The sequence below is a fragment of the Acinonyx jubatus genome, chromosome A1 (assembly GCF_027475565.1).
Source record: "Acinonyx jubatus isolate Ajub_Pintada_27869175 chromosome A1, VMU_Ajub_asm_v1.0, whole genome shotgun sequence".
Classification (NCBI taxonomy): Eukaryota; Metazoa; Chordata; class Mammalia; order Carnivora; family Felidae; genus Acinonyx; species Acinonyx jubatus.
This window is the reverse complement of record NC_069380.1, coordinates 78,681,703-78,700,496: the sequence shown is the minus strand read 5'-3', so window position 1 is coordinate 78,700,496 and position 18,794 is coordinate 78,681,703. Positions and strand designations below refer to the sequence as shown.

Sequence of the window (18,794 nt, the reverse complement as noted above, 5' to 3'; positions counted from 1 at the left end):
AGGGTGGGTGACATCTGCACAGACCCACGATCCCAGGCTGACGGTCAGGCGAGCCAGGCAGGCACCCCCCCTCCCCCGCCGGCTTCCTCCTCGTGCGGTTTTGCTGGGAGCCCCCGCAGACCCCACGGGCCCCAGCCTCCCACGCACTGCGCTTACTCAGACGTGCTCATGTCACAAGTTCAGTTTGTTTCTCAAAGGTTTCATGCTAATTTGTTTTTTTGCCAAGAATGCATCAACACTTGCAGTTGTTTTCAAATGGGAACAGAAAAATTTTGTAAGTCCAGAGAGTAGTAAGGGTATTTGGTTTCCATGTTTTCCATGATTGAATGAAACAGAAATGTTATTTTAGTTAAACGAAATTCTCCCTTCCATTGAACTAACGACGCAGGATAATTTTCACATCCTTTGAATCGCATCTAACATTTATCAAAACAAAACGAGGCCGATATAATAAAACACACGCAGATGAGAGAACATGGATGGAGAGCCCCTTGGAGATTAATCATCCTTACATCCATAATGCCAAACATAGTTCTGGAAGTTCAAAAATGCTGCACAAATGTAAGCTTTTGAGAAATTGCTATTTGCACTGTAACATCTGGCCTCTATTTTGCTCTCCAGTTTGCTAATAAGTTTTAAACTTTCTGGGGGGGGGGTAAATTTTATTGAAGAAACGTGTGAAATGATACGGACACAGTTGAGTGCATCTTGCACAAACAGAACACACCCACCAAACAGAAGCCTGGAAACCCCTTGGTCCCCCTTCCCCTCACCGACAGCCCCTGGGGGTAGCCGGCATTCAGCTTAATTCTGTTTAGTTTTCAGCTTTGTATCAATGGACTCACTGGGCTCACTCTGCTGCGCTGGGCTTCCCTTCGCTCAGTGTCGTGTGTGTCAGGGTCCCCCGTGTTGTGGTCGCCCACGCCCGTGTGTAGAGGGCTCTGATGACCATTCTTGAATATGCTTTATCTGATTTGACTGAAATACAACAAAGTACAAAAACTGTGAGTTCCCAGCTCAGGGACCTTTTGCAAATGGGAACCCCTGCCCCGTGTAGACACCCGACTCATCAAGCAGAGACCATGTCCGGCACCCAGGAACCGCCCTGGGTTAGGCGGCCCCCCACCTTTTGGACTTTTTCACCCTGGATAGTTTCACCTGTCCTTGAAGTCAGTGCAGCGGGACCAGTGTGTGTTCTTCTGAGAGTTCAGGTTCTCTTTCAGGGCTGTCCCGCCTGGGCAGTGGGTGCGTGGAGGTGTGGAGGGCCATTTTGCAGAACCTCGTGGCAGTAAGCAGCATTTACGATGTTTTAATGTCCAAAAAGAAGGTGGACTCTTGATGCGTTTCTTTTGGTGGTCCTCTCTGATTGACCACATCAGCACTTTCCTGGTAATGAAATAGAACGAAAAATAATGGAACGGCAAAGATCAAAGTCTGGTAGCATGTGATAAGGGCAAATGTGGTTAGCTGCGCGTGAGCGTGTCTCTTGATGATGTCCCCGCGATGCACGTGAACACACACACACACACCTGTGGGGCACATGCCAGGCGTGGAATCATCTAGGAAAGCCCCCGTGTGTATGTTCGGGCCCTGAGACACTGCCGAACAGTTGTCGAGCATCTGTCCCATTTGACAGTCCCGTGGTGGGGGGAGGGGGAGGTAGGAGAGCCCCACTGTTCATTCCTGCACACCTTTAATTTCTGCCCTAGCAGCTCTGAAATACATGCCTTTGTCTCCACATATTTCTTTGGTTGGATAATGATTCCAAAGCTTCCCTGAAGAAGTGCTACGACCAGGAAGAAAATCGGGATGGTAATATCACCACAAAACTATTCTGACATTTTGCACAGCATGGGGAACGTACAAAGGAATTTGAAAGATAAGCTGTTTAGACTTGGCAGATGTCCACATGTCCCTATTTGGTGGGATAGGAAACACATAAAACTTGTGAAAGCAGTGATGTCAAAGGTCTACCTTCCATCAGAAGCAGGAAAGAAGCGGGGAAATGGAGGACTTCATTGTTAAACCCATTCCGAATATGCCTTCCTGCAAAAAGTTATGTCACAGCTGGCAGATCAGCGGGACCGAGTGTATGTATGGGCTTGTGCTCTGTCTCTCACCCACACCCCTCACCCCCCACTCACACACGCGTGCATGCACACACACGCAGAGCACTTGGCATCCTTTGGTTAAGCAGAAAGGCGCTCTCCAAACTGAATCCGCGAACCTCCCCCCTCCCTGCATTCCCACAGGGAAGTCACTTTAATGTTGAGGAGACCTCCCTGTTGGTCTGAAGATCAGAGAAGGGCCGGAAATAGGCTTCATTTCAAGCTAGAGTCACTGACCTCCATGATCTCCTTCCTTCTTTGGCACTAGGACTGCAAATCCTAAATCTAGGGAATTTTTAGAACTTAACGTACTTCATAGCACTCATGCTGGAAATTGGGGCATGAAAGAAAATGTATATAATATTAATTAATTTGTCATGTCCTGAAATGTATAAACAGACTGGACAGGGGCACCTGGGGGGCTCAGTCGGTTAAGCGTCTGACTTTGGCTCACGTCATGATCTCGCGGTTTGTGGGTTCGGGCCCCACGTCGGGCTCTGTGCTGACAGTTCAGAGCCTGGAACCTGCTTCAGATTCTGTGTCTCCCTCCCTCTCTGCCCCTCCTCTGCTCATACTCTGTCTCTCTCTCAAAAGTAAGTAAAGTATTAAAAAAAAGAGAGACTGGAACAGACTAGAAGAGACCGTTGTTCTAAAGGCTATGTTGTTGTACCGTCGCTTTCAAATTTTATCACTAATTGGCCCTTAAAGTGGCCACTGAAGTTGTGTGTGGACACGTTTGTCTGCCAGACTCCATCTAGAACAAATGTGTTTTTTTCTGTTTAAAATGCAGTTAATGCAGTTCAGCTCCCACTGGATGTAACTTCTTACAATCCCATGGTGGGTTATTGGCTGTGGGTCCTGCCGGGAAGAGGCCAGGGGGATCATCAAGAGGGATGTGGTTTTCATTAAGTTGTTCTGCACCGTTAGGGGGTTAGGGGTATAGATATGATGTTTTCCCCCTGAGAGCTGGCTGGGATTCTATTCTCCCCGTGTCTAGGTGCCCCCCCGCCCAGTGTTGGCCATGGAGATCCCACTTCTGCAAGAGAAACCAAGACCCACAGCCCCCAAAGACCAAGAATTTGGGGTCTTCAGCCACATTCCCCATGTTCGAGTGGAGAACATCTTTGACCAGCTTCCTCAGCCGTGACCTCTTGGTTTGAGCACTGCTCAGCAGGAAAGCACAGGCTTTCCTCCTAACTTGGAGCTGACTTACTGGATGCTTGCCCCCCAGTGAGGGGAAAGGCACAAGAAAGAAGTAGGAGTACTTCACAGAGGGTACATATTCTTCCCGTTCTAGAATCTGGAACAGATGGATGGGAGCTAGTTGATGGGGCCCGATATGTTCCAGACACTGGTAGAAATGAGCAGCCCTCGTAAAGTCCACTCCCTCGACGTGCGGCCGGTAGGGAGCTGTTGGAGTCGGTGAGATCCCTGCACACCATGATTTTGCTGCAAGGCCCAGATGCAAAATGTGCTTCCTCAGGAAATCATGACATTTGCGACGCCATGTTTAACATGTTAGGTGGGTCACCAGTGAAATTTTGGATCCGAGTAACTTACATAGTTCATTTGCCCTTTTAAACTTAGTGATTCACAGCGGAGAGTTGGGATGTACATTACTTAAGGCTCTTACTTTATTTAGCTATTTCAAAATCATGCATTACACCTGATTAAAAAGGGATCCTTAGAGGGGTGCCTGGGTGGCTCTGTTGGTTAAGCATCCGACTTTGGCTCAGGTCATGATCTGGCTGTTCCTGGGTTCGCATCGGTCTTTGTGCTGACAGCTCAGAGCCTGGAACCTGCTTCAGATTCTGTGTCTCCCTCTCCTTCTGCCCCTCCCCTGCTCGTGCTCTCTCTCTCTCAATAATAAATAAACTTTTTTTTTTTAAAGGGATCCTTAGAGCATCATTGGTATTCTTTTTAGCAGCATACCCTTAAATCACAACTAAAATACCTCGTGTGCCAGGGTGATATCCAGCATGGGCCATTATGTGCCGACAATGTTAAGAACCAGAATGGTGATATTTCAAAACAGATTTTAGGGGCATCTGGCCGGCTTAGAGGACCCTGAGACTCTTGATCTTGGGGTCGTGAGTTCGAGCCCCACGCTGGGTGTGGAGATTACTTAAATAAATAAAAACTTTTTAAAAAGCAAAATAGATTTTATTTAGCAAAGTAAACATGCATTTTTTAATTTTTTTAGTCTAAAAATTAGTTTTTTTTTTAATAGGGCCATTTACGTAAAATGCTAGGCCACCCAGAAAGTGAAACAAAAATCATGGTCTAAAAATGCCTTTTGTTCTGAAAGGCTGACCGTAATCTAGGTATTATTAGAATTATTAGTCCTTTGGAATTGCCTTGTAGGGCCAGCACTGGTAATAAAAATTTCCTACAAGAATAAAGCAGAAAGGAGCCATGAATGTCTTTTGTCTAGGATTTTTTTTTTTTAATTTTGCTTGATATACAGTATGAGGTGGTGGGGGCAGGGTGGGGATCTTTTATTCCTATAATAGAGCCCGTGATAAAGGCTCTAGTCCTGTATTTCTTGTCTCAGATTGCCCTGAGAGTTTGTCATGACCCGCAGCCTTGCCCGGGATAAAACTGGCCATTTGTTTACCCATGCACGCTGTCTGTGTTTCTGTAGCAAAGGCACCAGAAGCACGTTGACCCCAGCGTCCACAGTCGTGGCCCTGTAACCTCTTATCTGGTGTCCCTTGCAATTAAAGCATTTGCTGAGAGCTGAAGGGAACAGTTCCAGGAAATTCATGTTTATAACTTCCTCAGACTGAACGGAGATAAGCTTCTGAGATTTTATCAACATTTCAGAAGAGAAAACCCAGAAAGACCAAATAGCCATTTTTGCCTCAGCCACATGATCCTTTGCCTAATCTGGAGTTTAGAAGAAACCGTACTGAGCTGGGAGTAGAAAAGCCCGCCTTCCCACTTCAGGCTGTTGTTGGGTTTTGGCCAACGAAGCCTGGGTGGTAGGTGGACCTCTCTTTCCTACCAGATAAATGAGTAGCCTGGGTGATTTTCCCTTCTGGCATCTGTAGGAGTGGGATGGGGGTTAGCAGAGTTTAAAGAGCAGAGGCGTGTTCCTGAACCTGGTTCAGGAGCAGGAGTTTATAGGGCTGGGCTGGGAGCCGGCGGTGGGGGGCGGGTAGGCTGATCCAGAGCCCTAGCAACTGTCCTGGACAGGCACCCTGTCCTGGTCTGGGGGCTCACCCAGCACCCCCGGGAGCCCCCTCCTCCCTGGCCGGTCCCACTCTCCTCACCCAGTTTCCTCTTTGGAGTATTTACCCACAGTGCTGTTAGTTAGGCAGTTATATGTTGGGAGCTGATATACCCGTGTCATTGGATTGCTCTCTGCACCTGTTATTTAAGGTTGGTTAAATGGCCACCACCAGCAGCAAGCCCACAGTAACTGGGTAGGCACTGCTCTATTTCCTCAGTTCCAAGATGCCCATTTATTAATGCATTAAGTCTGAAGCTCCAGTATATCTTCACGATGGATGATGTGTCATTGTGCAATCCGTGCTATTCTTTATCTCTTGGCGTGAGTCTTACAACCCGTGTAGTCTCAGATGAGATACAGTCTGTGTCAAGCTTGGTGTGATTCTGGGCCTGCCCCCCAAATGTTCTCAGGTCCTGGGGAGGCAGACGAGGAGAGGGTTGTGAGGGGCATGGGACAGGTGTCTCGGTAGAGGCCTGTCACCCCACTGTGGGAGCCCGGGTGGGGTGCAGCCACCCGTCATGTGGGGAGGAGGCAGGAGATGGTGATGTTGTTAGGAACATCTCTTGGGTCTCTGAGTACTTGGATTTGGGCAATTTGGATGAACCTTCTGGAGCACAGGCTTAAGATTTTGGCTTCCTGTCTTTGGAAAACTCTGAGTGGTCACCAAAACCCAGATTGTGAAGCAAAACTGTGCACATGGCTTGATGTAGGATGTTAGGAGGTTATGAGATTGCACGCTGATGACTGCCACAAGTGTGAGTCAGGGAACGAGAAAGACCATCATCTATGGAGTCTGTTTGGACTGTGGTCAATTGTCCCCATTTCCAAAATATAAAATTAATAACAGCTCACTGTCTTGGAGGCACTTGTTCAGGTTTCACTTTATGAAATAAATATCCGCAGATGTAGTTGTTTTATGCAGAAGATCTCCACGGCAACAGGGCTAAGGCTTGAGGATATCGTTCAAGAAACAGACTTCACGTGATCACAGTTCTATTAATAGTATTGTTTTCTTTTTGAGAAATGATCTCTTGAAGCAGAATTGAAGCACACATTGTATCTCAGACTTAATACACAGCCTCTAACAAAGCGTATTAACTAAAGTTTTTCTTGTCACACCCTCTTCCATTCTGTCTCCAATACCTGTGTCTGTCTTGGGTTAAAATTTGGGTTTGTCTAAGGAACTTGCGAATGTGCATAAGCACCTTCATACTTTTATCTCTTAATGTGCTGGCAGTTTTATGTAATGGAAGTTGGTGGTGGGTTCTAATTTCAACCTTGTCCTAGCATGTTGTATTCAAGCTCCAAAGTCAGTTCTTGCATCTGAAAAGTGGGGATGGTAGTACTTACCTCAAAATAACCATCAGCTGATTAAATAAGACGATGGCAAATTGTAGCTTTTGAACACGTTAGTTACCTTCCTTTCCAGCTTTCTTTTCTTACAGAATGCTATTTTATTTTATTTTAGTTTAGTTTAGTTTTTCATCAGAACAGGTGTATTCCTTAATCCCCATTCCCCCACCCGCCTCCCCTCTGGGAACCATCAGTTTGTTTTCTGTAGTTAAGAGTCTCTTTCTTCCTTTGTCTTTCTTTTTTTCCTTTGCTCGTTTGTTTTGTTTCTTAAATTCCACTTACAAATGAGATCATATGGTATTTGTCTTTCTCTGACTTATTTCACTCGGCATTATACTTTCTGGTTCCATCCGCATCTTTGCAAATGGCAAGATTTCATTCTTTTTATGGCTGAATGATATTCCACCGTATGTATACATCACCTCTTCTCTATCCTTCATGTATCGATGGACACTTGGGCTGCTTCCATATCTTGACTGTTGTAAATAATGCTGCAATACACATAGGGGTGCATGTATCCCTTTGAATTAGCGTTCTTATATTTTTTGGGTAAATACCCAGAAGTGCGATTGCTGGATTGTGGGGTAGTTCTATTTTTAACTTTTTGGGGAAACTCCATACTGATTTCCACAGTGGCTGCACCAGTTTGCATTCCCACGAAGGCACACGAGGGGTCCTTTTTCTCCACAACCTTGTCAGCACTTGCTGTTTCTTGTGCTTTGATTTTAGCTGTTCTGACAGGTGTGAGGTGATATCTCACTGTAGTTTTTTGGTTTATATTTCCCTGACGATGAATGTTGTTGAGCATCTTTTCATGTGTCTGTTGGCCATCTGGATGTCTTCTTTGGGGAAATGTCAGTTCATGTTTTCTGCCCAAGTTTTAATTGGGTTGTTTGTTTCTTTGGGGTGTTGAATTGTATCAGTTCTTTATATATTTTGCATACTAACCCTTTATTGCATATGTTGTTTATAAACATCTTTTCCCATTCAGTTGGTTGCTTTTTAGTTTTGTCGACTGTTTCCTTTGCTGTGCAGAAACTTTATTTTGATGTAGTCCCAATAGTTTATTGTTGGTGTTATTTCCCTTGCCCCAGGAGACATATTCAGAAAGATGTTCCTATGGCTGTTGTCAAAGAGGTTACTGCCTGTTGTCTCTTCAAGGATTTCTATGGTTTCAGGTTTCACATTTAGGTTTTTAATCCATTTTGAGTTTATTTTTGTGTATGGTGAAAAAAAAGTTTCATCCTTTTGCATGCGGCTGTCCATTTTTCCCAACACCATTTGTTGAAGAGATGGTCTTTTCCCCATTGTATATTCATTCCTCCTTTGTGAAAAATTAATTGACCATAGAATTGTGGGTTTATTTCTAGTCTTTCTATTCTATTCTATTCTATTCTATTCTATTCTATTCTATTCTATTCTTTCTATGTCTGTTTCTATGCCAGTACCATACTGTTTTGATTATTACCACTTTGTAATGTAACTTGAAGTCTGGAATTGTGATACCTCTGCTTTTGTTTTTCTTTTTCAAGATCGCTTAGGTTATTTGGGGCCTTTTGTGGTTCCGTACAAATTTTAGGATTGTTTGTTCTAGTTCTGTGAAAAATGCTGTTGGTATTTTGATAGGGATTGCATTAAATGTGTAGATTGCTTTATGTAGTATTGACATTTTAACAATATTTGTTCTTCCAACCCATGAGCATGGACTGTCTTTCCATTTCTTTGTGTTGTTTTTAATTTCTTTCATCCGTGATTCATAGTTTCAGGGTACAGGTCTTTCTTTCACCTTTTTGGTTAAGTTTATTCATAGGTATTTTATTTTATTTTTTTGGTACAATTATAAATGGGATTATTTTCTTAATTTCTTTTTCTGCTGCTTCATTGTTAGCCTTCATTATATTGAGGTATCAGAGGGTTTTGTATCATGAATGGATGTTGTACTTTGTCAAATGCTTTTTCTGCATCTGTTGAAATGAACGTATGGTTTTCATCCTTTCTCTTGTTGGTATGATATATCATGTTGATTGATTTGTGAGTATTGAACAACCCTTGCATCCTGGGAATAAATCCCACTTGATCGTGGTGAGTGATTTTTTTTAAAGGTATTGTTGGATTCAATTTGCTAATATTTTGTCGAGGAATTTTGCATCTATGTTCATTAGGGATATTGGTCTGTAGTTCCCTCCCCCTTTTCTTTTGAGGTGTCTTTATCTGGTTTTGGTATCAGAATGATACTGGTCTCAAGAATAAATTTGGAAGTTTTCCTTCCTCTTCTAATTTTTGGAGTAGTTTGAGACTAGGTATTAACTCTTCTTCAAATGTTGGTAGAATTCGTATGTGAAACTAGCTGGTCCCAGACTTTCATTTGTTGGGGTTTTTTGGATTACTGATTCATTTTCATTTCTGGCAATTGGTCTGTTCAAATTTTCTATTTCTTCCTGCTTCAGTTTTGGTAGATTATATATACATCTAGGAATTTATCCATTTCTTCTAAGTTGTCCAATTTGTTGGCATATTATTCTATTCTGTTATATTGGAATAATATATTAATATTATGTCCTAATATAATGATTTAATAGAATTAATATTATATCATAATATTTTATTAGAATTGTCTGTATTTCTGTGGTATTGGTTGTTATTCTCCCCTTTCATTAATTACTTTATTTAGATTTTCTCTTCTTTTTTTTTTAATTTTTTTTTAACGTTTATTTATTTTTGAGACAGAGAGAGACAGCATGAACGGGGGAGGGTCAGGGAGAGAGGGAGACACAGAATCCGAAACAGGCTCCAGGTCTGAGCCATCTCAGAGCCTGACGCGGGGCTTGAACCCACGAACCGCGAGATCATGACCTGAGCCGAAGTCAGATGCTCAACCGACTGAGCCACCCGGGCGCCCCTTTCTCTCCTTTTCTTGATGGATCTGGCTAGAGGTTTATCAATTTTGTTGATCTTTTCAAAGAAGCAGCTCCAGGTTTCATTAATCTGTTCTCTTGTTTTTTTAGTTTCTATTTATTTCTGCTCTAATCTTTATTATTTCCTTCCTTTTGCTGGGTTGGGGTTTTGTTTGTTCTTCTTTTTCTAGCTCCTTTACGTGTGACATTAGGTTGTTTATTTGAGATTTTTCTTGCTTTTTGGTGTAGGCCTGTGTTGCTGTAAACTTTCCTCTTAGAACCACTTTTGCTGTGTTCCGAAGGTTTTGGACCATCATGCTTTCATTTTTATTTGTTTCCATGTACTTTTTTATTTCTTCTTTGATTTCTTGATTGACCTATTCATTGTTTAGTGGCGTGTAATTTAACCTCCACGTATTTGTGGTCTTCCCAGATTTTTTCTTGTGGTTGATTTCTAGTTGCATTGCATTGTGGCCAGAAAAGATACATGGTATGATTTCAGTCTTTTTGAACTTGTTGAGACTTGGTTTGTGGCCTAATATGTGATCTATTCTGGAGAATGTTCCTCTCCTCCAGCTTTTATTACATGCTTGGGTTCTTTTCATTCAAGCTTTAACTGAATTGAAAATCAGTTCTCTAAGGTTGGGCTTAAAATAAGCTCCTTCATTTATTTCCTCTTTGCACAAACATTTTTTGCATACTTGTGTGTCCTTGGGAATTTGGAGGACAAAGCATGGACTCTGCTTTCCTGGGGCCTCAGTTTCCCTGGTCTCTGGTCTGAAACTCCTTAATCAGTATCATAGCCTTGCAAATATGGGTGATGCCCTGTTAAAATCATCCCTGGAGAGGCGATTCCAAAAAGTATAAATAGAAGCCTTCAGTTTGTGGAGCAAGTAATGCTTTGATTTACTCTACTCCAGGACTACTATTTCATCTACGTGGGCAAGAGAGAGGAGCCAGAGGCTACGTACATGATAACCCCATGAGAGCAAGTGCAGATCTCACATTTTGAGGTCGTACTCCTCATAACGGGGTAGGACATTTCCCATAAATAGGTGAAGATGCCAAAATCATTTCAATTCAAAAAGTGACCTCAATTTGCAAGAGTTCTTCTATTTAAAGACATTTTTCTCTTCCTTCCAGGGCGGTTGTGCTGGCTCTGGCTGCGGGAAGTGTGACTGCCATGGAGTGAAGGGACAGAAGGTAAGTGGCCAAAACTTAAATGGTAACAGTTTGTTTTGAATTGCCATTGGTATGGAAATCATGAAAAACTGCATTAAACCTAACCAAATCATCAGCAGTTCATCTTAAAGCCTTATTACTTACTATTTTGATAATTTCCCCAGAGTGATTCAAATGAAGCAAAACCAGGCTTAACATTATGTCTAGGGGATATCAGCAGCAGCTTCCCAAAGATTGTGATAATTAGTGGCAGTTAATGCAGAAAAACGGATTTGGTTTCTTTCCTTTTTTGACTCAAGAAGGGACATGTGTATTGGCAGAAAACCTGTCAAGTCAGTAGTATTCTTTGGAACCCATGTGTAAGAACGAAACTTAGCACATTTCTCAAAACAGAAAAAGTTTCTATTGCACCTAAAGGCTTCAGATCAGTATTTTTAACCCCACACTGACCCAGAATTATTTACAAAAACAGTAAATATTTATTGTTCCCCAAATGTAAATTGAATTATATTTTTCTAAGCAAGTGTTCCTGCCTGTCATTTAAGAGTCACAGACCTGGGTAAATCCTTTTCTCTGGAGGGCAATCAATCTGTCCGTTTCAGTTGTTTGGAGAGAGGGTGTCTGCCTGGGTTTCCCCGGGGACAGTGCAGCACCCTGAAACTGCACGGTTCTGTACATCAGGTGTGGCCATGAGAAGACATGGCCAGTAAGCCAGTTGGCCTGTGACGAGTGGGGGCCCGAGGCAGGCGGGGATGTATGGAGCAAGGGAGGCCCATGGACCACTGTCTGCTCTTCAGGTGCAGCCAGGGTGTCAGCCAGGGCTGGATGTCCATTCTCTACTTCATGGCCTGCTGCAGGCTTATCAGGTCACAGGCTCACACTCTTGAAATTCAGAGAATTTTACTGTACAGAAAATGGTTTGGTTTCTTTTTAGCTACCTGCTAAAGTACCAACATTATTATTAGTTTTTAAATACACTCATAGTTGGTGGTACCAGTATTAATGGATAGTTGTGTGTTTTTTTTAAATGTTTATTTTTGAAAGAGAGAGAGAAAGAGAGAGAGAGACAGAGTGTGAGCTGGCAAGGGGCAGAGAGAGAGGGAGACACAGAATCCGAAGCAGGCTCCAGGCTCTGAGCTGTCAGCACAGAGCCCGACGCAGGGCTCGAACTCACAAACTGTGAGATCACGACCTGAGCCGAAGTTGGACGCTTACCTTCTTAACCAACTGAGCCACCCAGGAGCCCCAATGGATAGTTTTAAAAAAAAAATTTTTTTTTAACATTTATTCATTTGTTGAGAGACAGAGAGCACAAGCAGGGGAGGGGGCAGACAGAGGGGGAGAAATGGAATCCGAAGCAGGCTCCAGGCTCTGAGCTGTCAGCACAGAGCCCAACCTGGGGCTTGAACTCATGAAACGCGAGATCATGCCCTGAGCCGAAGTCGGACGCTCAACCGACTGAGCCACCCAGGTGCCCCTAGATAGTTTTTTGAACAAATGCAGTATGTGAAAATATATTGATAGCTTTCATTATCAACCGTATCAACTATAATCCACCTTCATGGTCTGTTCATTTTCTTATTTGGGAAGTTTTTCTAGCTAGTTCTAGTGTGCATTTGCAAGAGTTATTTTATAGCGGGAGAAAGTATGTTCATACCACAAGGAATCTCTCTCTCTCTCTGTCTCTTTCTTTTTTCTTTCGATCTAACTTGAGTTTTACACATAAGCACACTGAGCTAACAAAGACATTCTTAAAACTATAAAAAGTAGAACTTTCCTATGTCAACAAATAGGAACTGAAGGCCTGTATCAACATCACAGTGTTTTTCTTGCAACTTAAAGCATCAGGAGCTGGAGGGGAGGTGGCGGTAACGAGTCTCACTCTCAAAGAGAGCGGAGTCCATTCCCCCGACTTTCCCAATCTCCCCTTTCATCCAGCAGCTGCAGACTCCGGTGGTGGCCCCCCCCCCCCCCCCCCCGCCAAGGCTCTGCTTTTTCAGACTTCCTATTCCATGCATATGCTTTCCAGCCTGACTCATTTTCATTTTTACCCCAAATCCACCCATTAATAACATGTAACCAGGCAGAATAATCTAGATATAGCTCTCCAGGTATTTTTGGCTGAGTTTTCCGTGACTTGAGAACAGCTACTCAGGGACTTGGTTCACTTTAGTTCGGATTTGGTTAAATATCTTTAGAGAAGGCGGGGGTCACCTCTGAGTCACGGCCAGCGTCTAGCACCCAGCCCCGCAAGGAAAGGGTCTTTAGACATTTCTTTTCAAAAGTGAGCATCGAGGAAACCCTTGAGCATTGAGGGAACCCTTGAGGTGGCTGGGTACACTCAGGTGAGGCCGGGTCTGTGTTTATCTCCACAAGGAAACACGCCTGCTTCCCACTTGGGCACTGGACGGTCAAAGGGAGGAGGCATCGAGGGCGAAGATGTGCCATTAGATTGTGCCCCTTTCTTGTGATGTGGTCTCAGGCGAGCCTCCCACTGAAACCAACCTGAGCCTTGAAATCAGAAAACCGCAGAGCGCCCCCTTGGGGGTGGGAAGAGTAGAATTCTGCTCTCCCCCCTTGCTGACCATCAAGAAGATTCCCAGCCAGTGGACCAGACATCTGGGATCCAGGGCCTCCGTGACCTTTCCTGGCCAGCCCTGCCCCCTCAGCACCCTGTCTCTGCCCACTTGGGATTTTTTATCTTATTCCTAAAACAAGACTATTTAAAATGAAATACTTGTAAGCTGTAGGTTAAACCATTCTGAATTAATCTTTTAGAAGACTGTAATTTTCCCATGGATTCAGAAGGCCCCTTGAAATCTAGCTAAATGGTTTAGTATTATGTCTTTTCAACAAAAATTGAAGATGTGTCTTGAGCACAAGTATTTCAGGCCCCACGTTTCACATAACATGACCAAGGAAGAGGTCCTTCCCCCCTGCCCCCCACGGAAAGAGGACATTTTAACCTCCACTTATTGTTTTGAAACTGATGTCGGTCAGTGTTAATGACCTGGAATACCTGAAGTGTGGTTGAGCCGGGATTTCAGACGTGGATCCCCCTGTCATGCCCGCCCCCTCCCCGCCCTCCCCCTCCCATCCCGAGGTCAGACAACAGAGGATTTTATTCTCAGCTGGCACATCAGTGACAGGAATTGGCCCTTCTCCACCACCATTGCCCCCCGCCCATTCTCAGAGTGAGGCCTGGGCATGCTAACGGGGTTTAAATGCAAAATGAGCCGAGGGTGTCGAATCACAGCCCCTAGATCTAGCAGTTCGGATCACCGGCCTGCTTTGGAGCTCCTGCCGGATGGCTTTGCTTCTCCTCTGAGTTATTTTGCTATTCTCAAATGCCTGCAAGTCAGATGAATTTTGACCTGTTTTTTAAAAATAGGATAGTAGGAGCCACATAACTCTGAGACAGTTCAAGTTACCTAAGTGGGACAGAGTGTCAGCCGCCTTGGAAATGTGGAAATCGTTGTTTCTGACACATGTCTTTTCCACGTCTCCTCGAGGAAAACTTTCACATGCTGACTACTTAGAATCCACCGGCGGACCCTGGAATGTGTCCGGTCTCAGTTGCCAAACCTTTTCTGGCTAAGTCCCGTGTTCGAGGGAGATGTCATTCCTGGGCAGAATGTCTTCTGTTCTCCAGTTGCCATAAGTGAGTGTCAACGTAGGGGGTCTTTGGGCATGTTCTAATCTCAGTCATCAGGCTAACCCTGGGCGTCTTGCTCTGCGTTCACGAGGCTTTCGCAGGACGTCAGGGGCCCTCGGAGATGTTTGTCTCCCCACTCCCCTGGCTGGCACACGTATCTTCAGGTGCTTTCTCTTAGGTAATTACTTCGGGTTTGTACCGGTGGCTTGATGTTCCTCCGGAGGCCTCAGCCCTGTGGGAACGGTGGCTGCTTAACCTGATTAGCGTCTTGAATGCTTGCTTACTCAGAAACAGACAAAAGTTGAGCTCTTCTTTTGCTTGAGAACCTGCTTTTCGCAACTCCGTGAGATATTAGGAAAGGCAGCACATTCCGAAGAGTTACTGCCATCTGCTTGGGAACTGGCCGTTTGTGTTTTGCCAACGTAGAGCTTACAGAAGAAGTCTTTCAGATGTTTTGGCCCCGGGAGCCCCTGTTGATGTAAAACACGCATTCTCTTCTGCGACCCCGCAGCGTTCAAGACAGGGAGCTCCCCACCAAACCAGGGGTGAGACGTGTGCAGAAGAGGCAGATAGCCGAGTGGGGAGCGAGCAGCCGAATCGCAGGGGGCGCAGAGAAAACAGGTGCCCCGGTTCTCAGGAAGGAGCGGCCCCGCGGCCCAGAGGTGGCCCGGGGCTGCGAAAAAAGGGACCGCTTCCCGGTGAAGTGCGGTGCAGACATATTCTGTGTCCACTCATGGACCTGACATGCTTGCCTAGGGAGCAGGGTCACTCACAGGCATAAGGACACACACAGAGCTTACCCACACTCATCTGAGAAAATGCCTCTTGTGGCCAGTTGATAAACGTATTGTTGAAAAGGCCTGATGGTTCCTAATCAGGTGACTCTGGCAAGGGGCTTTCCCCACCACGGTCTGAAGCAGGGTCTTCATGAAACAGAATCGTGGCATTTCTGTCCCCTAACAAGAACTGTGTGGGTGTCTCCTCCGTGTACTCTACCCTGCTGATGCCCCGCTGCTTGCCAGCAGCGTGGGGAAGAAGCCCCGTGTCCTGTGGTCACTGGGTAGACTGTGAGTCAGAGTCCCGCTCCGCATGCGGGTCCTGCACAGTGTGATGCGTCATCAGCGAGGACAGCCCCAGATCACCCGCAAAGCAGAGAACTTTGAAAACGGAATTTCTGTTGGGCTGAAATGGGTGCCTTATCTGATTTGGAAGGGTGGAGGAGTCTGGCCAGTCTGGAAGGCGTTCTGTGTTGGGCCCTGGAAATCTGGGAGGAAGTTCGCGTCACTCTTCTTGCGGGACACTCTTTTCTTTTATTACGGCAGACGGTTTGGGGCTTCGCCAGCCATTTAGTTCTCATATGTGTGTCACACAGTCAATAAATATCCCACATCGGGCCGTCATATAAACCTGTCTACATCTTGACATTAAATTGTAGCATCTGCCCATTCACAGCCGATCTCGGCAGGAGAGGAAAATCCTGGCTTTGGAATGTCAGAGCAAGAAAAAGGGTCGACGTGTATTGAACATCTATGTTGGGTCGGGCGCAGTGCTGAATTTTTTAATGCTTCTTCTTCTTATATTTGTTTTATAGTTGAAGAAACCAGCGAATCCACGGTTTCTCACTTTTGGCACTATTCACATCTTGGGTGGGCTAGTTTTTGTTGTGGGGGGTTCCTTTGCATGCAGGATATTTAGCAACATCCTTGGCCTCTGCCCACCGGATGCCACCAGCACCTTCTCCCCCATTTGTGGCAACCGGAAGGTCTCCAGGTTTGGCCAGATAGATGTTTCCACAGGGGGTGGGGGGGGGGTGGAGGGGAAGTATAATCGCTCTGGATTGAGAACCACTGAACTGGCCCCATCTCTTTTAGGGAATATAAGGCAAGGCACTGGTCAGAGCACTTCTCAGTTTCCATTGTTCAAGATAAGAGGATCTTGATCTGGGGGATCCCAAGGAGAGGAATTCGGGGTTCAGAATATTGAAGTCTTGAGCAAGCTCCCGTTGCTTTAAAACTCAGTCCACGTGGGGTATGCTGCTCTGCTGGCCACCGCCTAGGAAAGCGGACCTTCCAAAGCCTTTCTCTGGGCAGTGGTGATGGAACAGATTGCTGGAGAACCACAGAGAAATGGACATATTCCTTTGGGGCCACGGGCAGACCTCCCAGTTCCAGTTCCAGATGAGCATCCACTGGGTTAAACAAACAAGCACAGGGAGCCACCTTGTCTGTGACACAGAGCAGGTCAGAGGTCGTGTGGCCACATCCCGAGTCCTGCTCCCCACCTGAGGAAGGTTAGGGGAAGTCCAGCCCAAATAACCAGCATTCGCTCCCATCCGGAGGATGTTCATTTCTTAACGGCATTCAGAATAAAGCCTTGAGGGGAGGGCATATGGAAGGGAGGTTTCTCTGGCCAGCATTGGGACCCCTTCCTCCAGGAAGTCCTGATGCATCCTCTGTCCTATAGGAAATCTGTCACCCTGGTCCAAAGGGAGTGACTTTGTTATGTATTGGGCACGCCTCCTTGATTTCCCAGGAGGTAAATATGGCCACATTTCTTACACATTTTGGATGTAGTCAGAGACTAGGGTCATCAGCTTATTCATGGCCTCGTTGACATCTGGGAAGAGGCATCTTGTCTCTGTTTTCCACGGGCTGCTCAGAGTTGTGGCAGTCAATCAATCAGCACGCACTTCTCAGCCGTTACTTTGCCAGGCACCTTGCGAGAGAGCAAAACAAGCATTTTCAGGGTCCTTCTCTCAAGGGCACACGGTACATAAGGAAAAAGTGTAAAGAATGTGCTGATTGTAATCATGTCTGAATACAAGAGAACAGGCAACACTTTCCCGCCTTCCTGATTCCGTGTGCCCTTTTACATTGGTTTTTCCCATCGGTTCCTGTTGGCAGAGGCCTTGCTTGCTGGGGACTGGAGACACCGGCCCGTGCCCCTGACAGCCCTCAGAAATGCCTCAGGACCTCAGTCACCTTTACGACGAAGGGTCTCACTTTCTCACGACCACCACCGTGGGGCACGCGTGTTTCCGTATTAAGTGAAATTCTTTTTTTGAGACAAGGGACTACATTGTGTTAGTATTTTTTGGGAATTCAACAGTCTTTAATTTATTTATGTATTTCTTTCATTGGTCTTTTAATTTATTCATGGCTAATAACAGACATATTTTTAGCCATGATTTCATTACGAAATAAAAAATAATAGGGTGTTTTGTATGTTGTACTTTATATTATGACCAGTTGCCCTCTTTTCACTCTTAGCATAAAATAATAGATATATTATATGTTATCTTTCTATTATTCTTTTGTCAGGGTATTGAAAATCCCTTTATCATAAATTAAATTATATTAACCATCATTCTAAATATTAATGGTGTCATATTTATCCCTCGTTAATGTTTTCCTCAAGTAAATGAAAGTAAATATTTTTATATAAATCTTTGAAACTAGATAAATGAACTGATTTGGACTACTAGTAATGAATTATTGATAATAACGACAATTTATTTACAAAGCACTTACTCTGTGAGAGGCATTGCATTGCATTTGGATCAGGGAGAATTTTAAAATCCAGTATATTGAAAAAAATACATTTTTCTACTCATAAGATTTGAAATCTAATCTATAAAGTCAAAATGCAGAAGAGAGTGCTACTTACTACAAAATATTAGGAGGTTTATTTAACAAAATTGTGGTTAGCGTATTTGAAATTACTTCCAGTATTACTGAGACTGATTGGATATCTTTATTTTTATCAGTGTTTTGAGCATTTCTAAAAGGCAATGTGTAGTTTGGCCCTTCCCAAAACATGAGTCTCGGAGCATCTTGAGATGTTAATAGATGTTTCCTTTGGGATGGAACAGGGAAAATGTTCCAAGGACAAATGAGTGTGGGGAACACTGAGTTATGGCTAAATGCTTGTTTGTTGTTTCCGGGCCAGAGCATCAGCTTTAATGACTTAGGATCTTTAATAAGTTTGTGAGCATTCAATGGGAGGCATATGACGTACCGTTCCCCGGATGTGCTCAGTCATAGACCCTTTTATCTCTCGGATGGGAGACAGCCTGTAGGGAAGAAGGTTTTGTTGAATCAAAGCCTTCCTTCTGGTGTGACCTCCACCATCTACCATGAGCTGAGTGTATCTCATGCAGTTACTTAGACCAGGTTACCCTCAGGAAGAGGAAGGTGGCCTTTGACTTGTGGCTTCCCAGGGCTGCTACAGGGGCACATGGAAGGCATTGTGCCCAAAAGCACTCAGGAAATTGAACATGTCACATATGCGCACGTGTCTGCTTAGCAGTAGCTGAGTTTGAAGGTTCCATGAGTACGAGGACAGGCTTTGCTGGCGGGGCCAGCTAC

The 18,794-nt window shown here is 44.7% G+C and overlaps 1 protein-coding gene across 2 annotated transcripts in view; it reads left to right on the top strand.

The window, feature by feature from the left end:
- The window catches only part of COL4A1 (collagen type IV alpha 1 chain), a 153,063-nt gene that overhangs the window by 53,418 nt on the left and 80,851 nt on the right, over positions 1-18,794 (top strand). For both annotated transcript variants that reach the window (XM_027065218.2, XM_053217827.1), the window contains exon 2: positions 10,734-10,793. In XM_027065218.2, coding sequence (XP_026921019.2) covers positions 10,734-10,793 — 60 coding nt within the window. The remainder of the gene's footprint in view (positions 1-10,733; positions 10,794-18,794) is intronic.